Here is a 13,369-nt window from a genome sequence, read left to right as displayed (position 1 = left end):
TATAACTGAATCCCTTTGCTGTCTACCTGAAAGCACAACATTGTTAATCAACTATACTCCAATATAAAACAAAAAAATTTTTTTTTAATTTATAGTGCACCTTGGAAACAGTATATATGATTTCTATAAGCACATAAAGAGCTTGTAAGGACTTGAGATGGTATATATACAAAAGAGCATTTCTCAATATGGGATCCCTGGAACAGTGCAGAATTTTTCTCTATTTCAAGGGGAAAATATTCGTGAAATTTGTATTTGCAGATATAAGAAAAAAATTGAACACATCAATAGCACAGAAGGATGATATTCAAAGTGTGTATACTGATACAGAGGCAGCATTTACCAACTAACTACCACATGTATGCTCTTTGCAATAAGTGGTTTTTGCTATATATCTTGTCATAATTTCAAATTTTTCTGTAATGATATTTAATATTTCTAAGTTTGTATACAGTTTAAGATATATGTATAACTATTGCTGAAAATAAGTGTGTACATTTTAGTTTGCTTTATTATGCAGGAAAATACTATTAAATAAATGATAAATGAAAAACAAAATGAAACCTTTCCATGGCACCAAACACCCCCAGGACAAACTCTAAACCCCTTGCACAGTTCGAAAAACCATATGGCCCCTGCTTCACTGTCCAGACTCCCTTGTTGCCAGACACACTCCTTGCTCAAACCTAAAGCAGGAAAAAAACAGAAAGGCAGTTTTCACTTAACAAACTGTGTTATCTTGCTTCCTGCCATCTGCAAAAGCTGTTCTCTCTGCCCAGAACGCTTCTCTTCCATCAAGTCTCCATCCACATGTCCCTCCCCAGGAAGCCTTCCCTGTCCTTCCCTAGACTGGGCTGGGGAGTGCTCCCCAACTCCTGGTCCTCCCCACCCCCACGTGCATCTTCCTTTATCACAATGGCATTTGATACCTCTCTCCCCACTGGATGCCAGGCACCTGAGGGCAGAGGCAATGTTGTGACTTAACCATGGTAGGTGTAGGCTTGGTCCCTAGCACATGGGGCCTCAATAAATGGTAAATGATTAAACTACTGGAAAGAACAAAGTCAACTTAGGACATTTCGCCATAGTATTGACCCTTTTGGAACTTGGTATAGGGACTAACCTTCCTATATAGGTTAGTTCAGAATTAGTCTAATAGAGAATATTAGCATTAATATATTTAAAAGGCTTTGTGTCCCTGTTGAAGGTTAACTGGAATTTAAACCCTGAAAAATGTCAGTGCAAGAATAAGTGCAAGAATAAGTTAGGTGTGGGACTTCCCTGGTGGTGCAGTGGTTAAGAATCCGCCTGCCGGGCTTCCCTGGTGGTGCAGTGGTTGAGAATCTGCCTGCCAATGCAGGGGACACGGGTTCGAGCCCTGGTCTGGGAAGATCCCACATGCCGCGGAGCAACTAGGCCTGTGAACCACAATAACTGAGCCTGCGCGTCTGGAGCCTGTGCTCCCAACAAGAGAGGCCGCGATAGTGAGAGGCCCACGCGCCGCGATGAAGAGTGGCCCCCACTTGCCGCAACTAGAGAAAGCCCCTTCACAGAAACAAAGACCCAGCACAGCCATAAATAAATAAATAATTAATTAAAAAAAAAAAAAAAAAAAAGAATCTGCCTGCCAACGCAGGGGACACGAGTTCAAGCCCTGGTCCGGGAAGATCCCACATGCCGCGGAGCAACTAAGCCCGTGAGCCACAACTAATGAGCCTGCATGCCACAACTACTGAAGCCCGCACGCCTAGAGCCCGTGCTCCACAACAAGAGAAGCCACCACAATGAGAAGCCTGTGCACCGCAACGAAGAGTAGCCCCCGCTCGCCGCAACTAGAGAAAGCCCGCGCGCAGCAACAAAGATCCAACACAGACAAAAATAAATAAATAAAATAAACAAATTTTTTTTAAAAAAAGAAGAAGTTAGGTGTGGATGAACCTTACGTAGGTAAGAGCACGTTTCAGTCCAGTGCAGGGGAACTGTCTGATTGAAAGAAACTTTAATCCTACAGTATTACCGCTTGGACAGATTAGATTTCCAAACAGGGCTTCTCATAAGCTTTCTCAAGTAATAAAGCCAAACACATGCTACTTAATAAACTGTTTACAAACAGCAACAATACCCACAAAAGGAATTATCTATATTAATGGAAAAGCATCTGTTTAAAATTCTCAAAGTCAACAAACATTAAGCACTTTGCGTCTGACTAACAGCAGTGAAGAGAAGATCACTCGTGCCCAGGTCTGACCAAGGACAGTGACTAACTGGTAAAGGACTGACCAGTTGCCTTGCTCCCAGCCCTTTGTTCCCTCCACCACAACAAACCACTTTCCAAAGTTTCTAAATATATTGTAGGGTATGAAAGTCGCTCAAAACTAGGCTTTGCTTTTCAAAGTGGCCCTATTATACCTGAGGATATGAGGTCTAATCCTCTCCCTTAAAGTCAAGTGCTGCGTTGTCTTACTTTGTTCTCTTTTAGAAGTCTTTCTACTAATTTCAGAAATCCAGACTGGTTCAGCTATGTTTACAGGGTCAAAGTTTGAAAGTCAGGGGACTTCCCTGGCAGTCCAATAGTTAAGATTCTGCACTTCCACTGCAGGGGCATGGGTTCAATCCAGGGTCGGGGAACTAAGACCCTGCATGCCGAGCAGCGCAGCCAAAAAAATTTTTTTTCTTTTTTCTTAAGTAAATAAAACTGAAAAAAGAAGTTTTAAAGTCAGGATCAGAGTCTATATGTGTTCCTAGTGTTTCATGCCTAATATCTTGCAGATTCCTCTAATAACGATGGAAAAGAAAAGGCTCACATTTTAACTTGACTATAGATGCTACAGATGTTTCAGGAGAAAGCCTTCCTATATAAGTTAGTATTTAGCAAGGATCAAATTCAATTGGCTGCCTGGCCCAGGCAAGTTAAGTGAGTTAAATAGGCTGAGTCACAGAAGAGGGTAAGAGGAATACTTCAGTTCTCCCCTCAAACCATCTCACATAGGGTTCAGAGGACAGAAAACCCACACTCCACCTAAAAGGCAGCCACTCTACCAAGTGTTGGAAACAAGGGCCTACTATAAACAGGTCTGCTTTTCCAAGAGAAGCTCTAAAACCAAAGATATGTGAAACTCTTAATTTAAAATGGTGGCAACAATTAATTTTTTTTAAACATCATCCACTCCCTCTGCCCAAAGAAAAAAAGAAAAGAAAAGAAAATCCATGAGCAATCTGATATTTTGATTCCAATCTCAGTTATGGAATCAAAATACCAGTTCTATCATTTTCTAGCTCTTCGTGTCTTTGGTTTATCAGTGAACTTCTGAGCTTCACTGTCCTCATCTGAAAAACAGGGTCATGAACATGAAACACAATAATGCTTATTAAAGACTGAAAAACAATTCCCAACACAGAGTTAGCAAATAAATAGAGTTTCCTATAGGTAGAAAGTGGATCTTACTATCAGTAAATTATCTGCTGAGGTCTTCAAAGAACCCAATTGAAGAGCTCAAGGAGGCAGAATTCTCAGGAGATTTAGAGCCTTTCAAATTCTGATCACTGAATACAGAGTATTGACGGCATTAGAAACTAAACAGAACCAGAAATAAAGAATGCCTAGCAACAGACACAATGAGCTGGAAGTAGCTCTTCCTATTAAGAGATCTAATCACTGTCACTAGTTAATGGCCACAAAAAGGTAGTAAAGTACACATGGAGGGGTATATGTTTCAGGGAAAACAGTGGCAGCTTCTAAAATAAGCTGTTAAAACAAAGCAGAGGGTTTCAGGGAAAGTTTTTTAACTCGGACAAACTTCTCTTGTCAGATTATAGACTCTTGTCTGTTAAACACATCTACTAGTTTCCATATAGTTTTAAGCAAATTCCAAACAATACCAACCACAATATTAGGAAGAGTTTGTTAAACAAAGAATTGCTTTATTAATACAAACTATTAATACATACCCACAGACTATAAAGTGCTAAGAAATTTAAATATCTAAGTCATAGCAAACAGGTGGCAATTCAACATCCAGGGTCGACAGAATGCTTGAGGGAGACTGCAACAGATCTAGAAAACAGGAATTTCTTGTTCAATATCTGCAAATCCTCGTGTCCATCAACACACACACTAGTTGTCACTCTTTATCATGAATTCTTGTTTTTCCCTTTGTCTAATGAATCTTTACCCCCGCCCCACCTACACACACACATACCGGCTCTCACTTATTTCTTGGAATGTGGCTGTGGCCACAGAATTAACCTTCATTATGAGATAAATCATAGAAGTACCCGAAATTCCATCATTCTTAGAGACCCAAGTAAGGGCCAACAATTATCATTAATGCAATTTAGCAAATAGTGTGAGGTATTCCATCAGAACAAATAGAAAACATACTGATGATGGCTTTTGACCACCAGTTTGAACCAAGACCTCAAACCCTCTGCAGTAAAGGTTTGCCAATCGATGCTATTACGTGGGTCTTGATCCTACACGAGCTTTGGGTGTAGCTTGGAATTCTCATTCCAAGCAAGTTTATTATACTTCAGCTTATAACCTAAGAAGTTACACACTAAATTTCCTCTGGTTTTGCTTGTATCTAAGACTGTCCAGATTCCAGAATGACAATTTAACTGGGCATTTGGGACTAAAAAGCAGTACCAGTTGAGAATAGTTTTCATTATCCTGAAACCTTATCCCTGCAGTCTGAAGGATAGAAATTACTTACAGGCTAACCTTCTGCACAACCTGTCCCCACGGTAATGGAAGTGTTATGACACAGATTGTTTACAGACCTTCTAGAAGGGCACTCATTCACTTACTAGACTCCCAGGGTGGAGGAGGCATCTTCAGAGGTGAAGGGGGGCCCAGGTGTAAGAGCTGTTCAAGCTCCCTCTCCTCATCGAGGATCATGAGAGGCACTCCATTCAAGGGCATGTGTGCAATCTGGTGCTCTTCAGGCAGGTCGAAACTCTCGAAATCTGCCACAGAAAAGTACTTTGTCAGGGCAGCATTCCTCAGGGTGGTCAGCTTTCACAGGGCCCATGAGCTCAAACTATTTTTTATAATAATATTAATACCTTTTTCCACTGTGTTGACATTTACAATGATGGTCCAAAAGCAATGGTGGATAAAACTGCTGTGCACGAATCAAGGCAGTGGCAATAAACTATGCTTAGTAGTCACTATATTCCTCGCAGCCATTCACTTGCAGTAAAAAAAGCGTTTCACATAATGTTACTCTACCACATGCAGTAAACAGTATTAATTTTATTAGCTCTCAACCCTTGAGAACATGTCTTTTTAGTATTCTGTATATGATGTGAAGTATGCCATAAAACACATCTACCGCATACTGAAGGACCATGGTGTTTTCCAAGAAAAAAAGATTCGTGCAATTATTTGATTTGCAAGCTAAACCAGAGGCCTTATTCCTGTACACCATTTACTTGGAAGAACTGAAAGACAAACTGTGGTAACTCAGCCTTGGATATGTGTCGAACATTTTTCTCCGAGGAATGAAAGAAGTCTACCACTTAAAGGGAAACGGTATTTGTTGCCGATGATAAAATTCAAAATTTCAAGGGGAAAAAAAAACTGGAATATCAGTAAACTCATCTGTAATCATTAGCTTAACAGCTTCCTAATACTGAAGACTTTCCTGATGAGATCAGTGGTGATATTAATGAGTGTGCTTCTGATACTTCATAAGGAAACATTTCAACATGACCTACATTTTTTAATTAATTTATTTTTTATTTGATTTATTTTTGGCTGTGTTGGGTCTTCATTGCTGCACACGGGCTTTCTCTACTTGTGGCGAGCAGGGGCTACTCTTCGTTGCGGTGTGCAGGCTTCTCATTGTGGTGGCTTCTCTTATTGCGGAGCACAGGCTCTAGGCACGCGCGCTCAGTAGCTGTGGCTCGAGGGCTCTAGAGCCCAGGCTCAGTAGTTGTGGCGCACGGGCTTAGTTGCTCTGCAGCATGGGGGAATCTTCCCAGACCAGGGCTCGAACCTGCATACGCTGCATTGGCAGGCGGATTCTTAACCACTGAGCCACCAGGGAAGCCCTCAGGCATTGTTCAACTTGACATAGAGCCCTCTTTCTAAATGGTTTGCTAAGAAGACTGTCCCCTAACGTTGAACAGGTCTAATCTCCCCCTAGGTGGTTAGCTTTTGAGGACAGGAACAATGTTTTCCACATCTTAGCTCGGATTCCTCTACTGACCTAAGATTATACCTTACAAATAAATCCACAAGTGTATTTGTTCAAAGCAACCCAGATTCAGACAGCCTTGTTATAGTCTTGGATCACATGTCTTATTCATAGCTATATCAAGTTACAGTTGAATTGGATCCTAAGAGAAACTCAAGGCTAAAGCATTTGTGCGATACCAAAAGATATTACCTAATGGGTTGAAGGGAAAGAATTTTTCTATTTCTGGATAGGTGTCATCTGAGGCAGGAACAGAGCTTTTTGCTTTAACGGGCTTCTCAGTCATCTAAAACAACCCAAGAAAACATACATGAGTGAGAGTGGAAGCCTTGTCAACTGATTAGTACAAGAGATCATAGGGCTTTTTTAAGACATGTGACTGCTTCACCACATTTTAAATTGTTTTCAATTTCATGCTGACTTCTAAGAAACCATAATCCTTCATTCTCAAAATTACAAATACAATTCAGCAAGCAATTCTAATATCATGGCTCAAAAGTTAACTCTAAAATATAAGTATCAGCACCTGTTAGCATAAGTTATCAAAATGCAGAGCGGAGTTAATTCAGAACTAATTGACTCAATCACCCAACCTAACAAAGGAGAAAATGGGCATGAATTACCCAGAATAGAAGCTAATCCTGGAAGCCATTTTTGGCTGTTGGAAATACAATTTTCCGTTGGTGTGTCCATCAGTGTTACCTAAATTATTTGCTTGGTTAATTTTAAAAACCAGTTTGTGTTCCTCAAATACACAGAGTAAGAGGCAGCCAAAGACAGCCAAGGACTTTAGAAGCCCACAGTGGATAATTCCCTAGTCTGGAATTGGCAGGCAGTCCACGATGATGGGCCAAAATGGAAGCCTGCATAGTCTTGATTTATGCTTACGTCACATGTGCAGGGCTAGAGGAAATCCCTAAGGCAGGGTTTCCCACATTTCAGTTCTGTCACATTCTCATCACTTTTGCTATATCCTTGCAATACTTGCCTTTAACATTTCTCTTACTCAACTCAGTTTTTTAAAAAAGACATCCTTGTCCTGAAACCACACATGTAGGTCTCAGTTTGAGGTCAAGTCCTAGTTGTTTTTTCCTAATACACATTAAACAAAACAATTAGTGAAATGAAGTGTTAATCCACATGCTAAAGTTATCTTTCATAGCCAAGTCGTCTCAGTCTAGGATGCACTAACCTACAATTTGTAAACACACATACAAAGGTCAACATGCTACCGCGTTATAACCTAAAAATCTGGTGCTTGCTCTGGAAGGAGGGGAGAAGGATGGCAGCACCTGAGCTGTTATATTAGCAACGTGACCTCTTGCAAAATACCCTCCCTCTCAGTACTTTTTAATCTGTAAGTACATTCTACCAATCAATCTGCTTAAAGACACTCATTAAGGGCAGGTGAGGCAAAAAATTCACCAGCTGCTACTGATAAATGTGATCGCGTGTTACAGGGGAAGTCCACAAAGACAGTATGATGATTCTCTTCTGCTAATCTATGTTTGCTAGCCTCTATTTCTTTCTATTCACACAGGAGAAAGTCAGGTAGGATGCCAATAGTCATTTTAAGAGTCACAAGTGCTGAAGTGTTTAAACAGCATCTTTATTTACAGCCAACACTTACCTTTTTGGTAGAGAAGGCTGTCTGTTTCTGTTTGAGGGGTCCATTCGTCTTTATTGACTTTTCTGTAGCTCTGTTAACAGTTCCCAAAGCCTTTCTGGCAGCTTTAGGTAAAGCTGGTGGAGCATCAAACGTTTTGCCAACATGTGGTGTTGAAACCTGAGATCTCCCATCTAAAGCTTTGACTGCTAAAGAAAAAGTCTTACCGTGAGATTATTCCAGCAGTAAACGCCTATGCAACTTGAAGGCTGACCTTGCCTATAAACGTGGCCTAATTCTCACACCCAAACTTAACACCCTTTTGACAGTGGCATGGTCCTATGCCTAACAGTACTTCAGTTCAGTACCCTCTTAAATAATCTCATTAAGATACCGAACATGAAAAACAGACCCATAACAAGCACCTGGCAGTAGCAGTATTGGGTAAACCTGACTCCAATTGCCCGCGAAGTATACTAAATGCCTCCCCCAGCTCCAGGCCACACCCACCACTGATTCACAATACCTGTGTACCTGATTGCTGCCTGTATACTTACAAGGCCCAGACCCCAGCTTCAGCCCATCCTTAGAAGCCACACGGGTGCCTGGTTCTCCATTTTCCTTGTCAACATAGATCAGAGTAGCCATTCTGGATTACCTAGGGGTGTGAAATACTCATTAAACCCTGGGAGTTAGGGAAGATGAAAGAAGCTAGGGTGTAGCACAGACCCAACTTTCTACCCTGGGCACGTCTATGCAAAAACAAGAGCTAAGCAGAGGGAGAAACCCGATCTTGAGCCGACAGGCACTTAATCCAGCTCTTAACTCTTGAAGCCTGAGTCAGGGGCCCTAAGTTCCAGAAGAGTTGGCGGTTTGGGACTGGCACAGGCCCTGCTACCCATCGGAACCGAACCGCCGTGGGCTGCGGACGCAGTCCAAAGGCCGTGGCTCAACCGGCTGGGCGCTACAGACGTCCCGGGGTTAGTCCCAGCCCCCAATCCCCAGCCCCGGCTCCCAGACATACAGACCCCGCTTCCCAGACCCCCACCCCAGCCCCGCTTCCTACCCCGCCGGACCCCTCCCGCCCAACCACTCGCGACCGCTCCATTCACCCACGCTGGGAACAACGGCCAAACACCTCCTAGATACGGTCTCCAGCGGTCGCGCGCGACTCGGCGTTTAAACCACAACTTACGCCGCTATTGGTTCATCCGTCCAGGAGGCGGGGCAGGAGTGGGGAGGAGGCTCCCGGGAAGAACCAATGGTAGGAACTCCAGGAGGCGGGGCAGGAGTGGGGAGGAGGCTCCCGGGAAGAACCAATGGTAGGAACCTAAGCTCCCTGGGCTCCGCCCCGAAAGCTTCCCCCGGCAACTTTGTCGCTTGTTTCCCGGGAAGAGAAATATCAAACCCACTGACACCTTGATCACGGATTTCTAGTTGTTTTTTTTTTTAAAGAAATTCACGTTCTTTTATTTATTTATTTATGACTGTGTTGAGTCTTCGTTTCTGTGCGAGGGCTTTCTCTAGTTGCGGCAAGTGGGGACCACTCTTCATCGCGGTGCGCGGGCCTCTCACCATCGCGGCCTCTCTTGTTGCGGAGCACAGGCTCCAGACGCGCAGGCTCAGTAATTGTGGCTCACGGGCCCAGTTGCTCCACGGCATGTGGGATCTTCCCAGACCAGGGCTCGAACCCGTGTCCCCTGCATTGGCAGGCAGATTCTCAACCACTGCGCCACCAGGGAAGCCCCCTCTAGTTGTTTTTTAACCTGCTCCCCACAGAAACAGAAGGGGAGTAAATATGGTCTCCAATTCCAAGAAATAAATAATTATGATGATTATTGTAATACCAAGATACAGAGTTGGTTTTTGGAGTTTTTTGTTTTTTCCTGAGACACTTTGGTGTCCAAGACGTTTTCAAATGAGAAGATTGTGAAGTTCAAAAACTCAAGGTGAGGTGGTGACAGAACTATTTTCCTAAAGTCTTCAACTAATCAACTATTTTTCCAGAGAGTAAATAGACCAGATCAAATCAAAAAGAAGGGGCAGCACTAGAGGAAAGGCATTGTAGTCATCGGGAAAATGACGAAGGGAGATGGATACATAATAGTTATATTTTAATTAGAGATATAAAAAATACATATACAGTCAATATATAGTCAGGTGGGGGAAAAAACCCATATTAGGTCTACTGAATACTAGCAGGGAAGAATTAAAAATTAAGAAATGAAAATACAGGTAGATAAAACGGCAGTGTTTGTGTCATTCTGTGGTGCTTGTGATTAAGGTGGACTGATTCTGAAACTAATATAATATTATAAATCCATTATACTTCAATTTTTAAAAAATGGACTGATTATTTCCTAATTGCAAGACTATCATTAATATTTCAGGTTAGGATGCTGTCTCTGTTATACAGAATCCGGCTTAGGAACAAAATAATGACCTAATGAGTACAAAATTCAGGCTTCCTTTAAAGTTCTATCATTTAATAGGGACTTTTTTTGTTTGTTTTTGGCCATGCCGCATGGCACGCAGGATCTTAGTTCGGGATCTTAGTTCCTAGACCAGGGATCGAGCCGTGCCCCCTGCAGTGGAAGCGCAGAGTCTTAACCACTGGACCGCCAGGCAAGTCCCAATAGGGACTTATTTTAAACTTTTAACATCTCAACAATATATTCATCAAAGCTGGTGGGGGAAGGACAGAGAGTGAACAAGAGAAAAAGATCAGAGGAATAATAAAGATATACAAAAGGAATTCCAATTTCCAAGATATGGGGAGAAATTGTGCTTGAAAAAGTTGGTGACCTTTTCCTTTCTACAGTAAATAGAAATATATTAAACAAGATAAAGGAATCAATTCAAAAGACCAAGGGTGACCTGTGTCATCCAAACCGTACTCCCAACAGGTCACCAGATACTTTTTAACTTGCAGGGAAGTTGGGAGAGAGGAGTTGAGCCTACATTACTCTTTCACAGAAGGCTTAGCACTACACCTGGCATAGATATGGTTCGAAATATATGCCAGTTCATTGTCCCTTCTTCCCTGGCATTTCAGGATCAAAATTGATTGAATGACTCATTCATTCAACAAATATTTATTGAATGCTTACTAAATGCTAGACATCAAGAAGAAAAGAGGAAGGACAAAAAAATGCATACCTTCTTTGCCCCTTCTCTGTCCTTTCTCCTTTATCCCTACCCCTACCCTTACTTCCTCCCTGTATCTCCTTCTAAATGTCTCAGCTCCATATTACATCATCAACACACAAAAGTGTTCACTTCGAAACCAAATCTGCACGACACTGTCAAAAAACAAAATTCAATCAAGTAAACTTTAAAATCTAATTGACTTTATTCAACAACTCATAAATTAGACAGCATCCCACCTAGCAACCAGAAGCATGCTCCAAGGGGTTGTACAAACTGAAAAGTTTTTGTAGGAAGAAGGGTGGGGCATGAAGCTATTAGCAAAATAACAGAAAGGATTATTTTTAGGCTGGGACATCTTTGGGGGGCGGGGAAGGGGGCAAGGAACAGCAAGGTTTTTACAGCTGATTGCCTCTTCTTCCTCTGAGAGGCAGGGTGGGGGTGAGGGGATGATAGAAAGGGTCCACGTGACATATTACCTCTTCAGTACTGACCAGGAAATTCCAAACTGATTGATTGGATTACATTTCTGGGGATTACATTTTGAAGTTGTGATTACGTTAGGTGTTAAATCTAGGTTTGGTATCATGGGCTTTAGCACAAGTGACACCATTTTGGGCCTGTGGCTTTTATCTTTAACAACACCTACAGCTTCCAAGTGGGGATTCTTTATCTCTTGAAGTTTTGGGGCACGAGGTTTATATCTCCCTAGGGTAAGTCTTCCCCCTACAACATAAAGCACTGTGTCTCCCAAGGTCATGCAGTAACTGTAAAATGCACAACCACTCCCTCTTTGAGTAACCACTGTTTCCTTACTAATGATGCCCCAAACCCACTCTGCTATACCCCGGACCATTACTGGAGATACCCAATTGCTGAACCATCCTCACCTTATAACTGCATCCAGATCCTAATCAATCCCAGTTGATCAAACAGCAACCCATCCAGAACTGATCCCTGCTTCCCTAGACCCTCCTCAGAATCCTCCAGGGGGAACCTGAACCTTACAAAAGGTTCTTCCCTCTTGTCCAGCACATTCTATAATTCCTCTGAGAGATGTGCTCCCTGGCTTGTGCCTGATAGTTTTAACTAAATACAACTTAACACTTCCAAGAAAATTTTGGGAATTGTTTTAAGGAGATAAAAGCAAAGTTTGGGACTTCCCTGGTGGCTCAGTTGTTAAGAATCCCCCTGCCAATGCAGGGGACACGTGTTCGAGCCCTGGTCTGGGAAGATCCCACATGCCGTGGAGCAACGAAGCCTGTGCACCACAACTACTGAGCCTGCACTCTAGAGCCCACAAGCCACAACTACTGAAGCCCACGTGCCTAGAACCCGTGCTCCGCAACAAGAGAAGCCACCGCGATAAGAAGCCCGCGCACCGCAACAAAGAGTGGCCCCCGCTCGCCGCAACTAGAGAAAGGCCGTGCGCAGCAACGAAGACCCAGCGCAGCCAAAAATAAATAAATAAAATATATATTTAAAAAAAGCAAAGTGTGAGTGATTCACAGACTACTCTCTTTCAGACTATTTTCTGACTTCTGTCCCTTCAGCTATTGCCCTGTAAAATCAAAATTAATATTTACATTCCTATGCTAGGCACTGAACATTCTTAATAAGAAAAAATAGATTATATTATGATGAGATCTCTTACTGAGGCAAGGATGTCACTCTGACATTTGAAAGGAACACATACTGTTTTGAAAAATAAAACGTGACCGGAACAGAGAGGATAGGACCAAAAAAAAAAAAAGGGGGGTGGGGGTGGGGAATTCTACTCCAAAATGACTATTTTCCAGTATTTTTTTTCATATTATACTTTAAAGGAAGGTTGAGATGTCATAAATATTACTGTTTTCCTAAAATGGAAATCGTTTTATAGTATTTTTTTCCTAATGGTAAAATACAAGATCACATTGGGGCGAGGTGTCACAATTACCGAATAGTGCCTCATGTTCTCATAGTACCTGGTATACCTTTCATAGCGGCTTTCTAGAACTATACATTTTGGAATAATTCAGTGTCTTTCTCACTCCGTATGATGTAAATTCGAGGAGAGGAAGACACTTTGTGTTTACCTTGTCTTCAGCGTGTTACACTACCTGGCTACTAATTAATGCTAATTTTAACTATTTTTTAACTTCACGCACTTCCCCCTTCATTTCACAGCGCTCTAGTGAGGCTTAAGCTGTTGTCTGCGCTCTACTAAGTTTTTGTTTGTTTGTTTTGTTTTACGTCGTATGATGCGGCGACTCTTAAAAAAATGTTTCAAAGAACAGAGCGGAAAAGAAGCTGCTCAAACCTAACCCACCCTACAGACCCACAGTAAAGAAACGGACACACCTCAACATCTCGCGAGACCAGCACTGCTTGGGAGCCTGAGACTCAAACAGTTCTTAGCGCGCATGTGTGGGTC

At 42.2% G+C, this 13,369-nt stretch overlaps 1 protein-coding gene across 5 annotated transcripts; it reads right to left on the bottom strand.

Moving 5' to 3' along the window:
* Nucleotides 1–3,948: 3,948 nt before the first annotated feature.
* PTTG1 (PTTG1 regulator of sister chromatid separation, securin) lies at nt 3,949–13,367 on the bottom strand. Of its 5 annotated transcripts, none has more exons than XM_068536319.1 (6): nt 13,297–13,367; nt 8,364–8,464; nt 7,831–8,015; nt 6,393–6,486; nt 4,807–4,965; nt 3,949–4,054 (listed from the first exon to the last, which is right to left on the bottom strand). In XM_068536319.1, the coding sequence occupies exons 2-6, from the start codon at nt 8,452–8,454 to the stop codon at nt 3,975–3,977; spliced, it is 609 nt and encodes a 202-aa protein (XP_068392420.1). In that variant the 5' UTR covers nt 8,455–8,464; nt 13,297–13,367; the 3' UTR covers nt 3,949–3,974. The 5 variants fall into 5 exon arrangements, with proteins under 5 accessions (XP_068392420.1, XP_068392419.1, XP_068392423.1 ...); XM_068536318.1 differs by lacking the exon at nt 13,297–13,367 and adding an exon at nt 8,923–9,010; XM_068536322.1 differs by lacking the exon at nt 13,297–13,367 and adding an exon at nt 8,923–9,010 and having other exon boundaries at nt 7,831–8,012.
* Nucleotides 13,368–13,369: the final 2 nt, after the last annotated feature.

This window comes from Eschrichtius robustus, chromosome 2 (genome assembly GCF_028021215.1).
Source record: "Eschrichtius robustus isolate mEscRob2 chromosome 2, mEscRob2.pri, whole genome shotgun sequence".
Classification (NCBI taxonomy): Eukaryota; Metazoa; Chordata; class Mammalia; order Artiodactyla; family Eschrichtiidae; genus Eschrichtius; species Eschrichtius robustus.
Note: the sequence above shows the minus strand (reverse complement) of the source record. Positions and strands in the feature narration are given on the sequence as shown.

Excerpts from the sequence above, each read along its gene's own strand:
- PTTG1 (XM_068536319.1), bottom strand. The coding sequence starts at position 8,454 with ATGGCTACTCTGATCTATGTTGACAAGGAAAATGGAGAACCAGGCACC. Across the intron at positions 6,487-7,830 it reads CAGCCTTCTCTACCAAAAAG|ATGACTGAGAAGCCCGTTAA; the intron begins GTAAGTGTTGGC and ends GGGTTGTTTTAG. Across the intron at positions 4,055-4,806 it reads TCCTCCACCCTGGGAGTCTA|ATCTGTTGCAGTCTCCCTCA; the intron begins GTAAGTGAATGA and ends CCTGTTTTCTAG.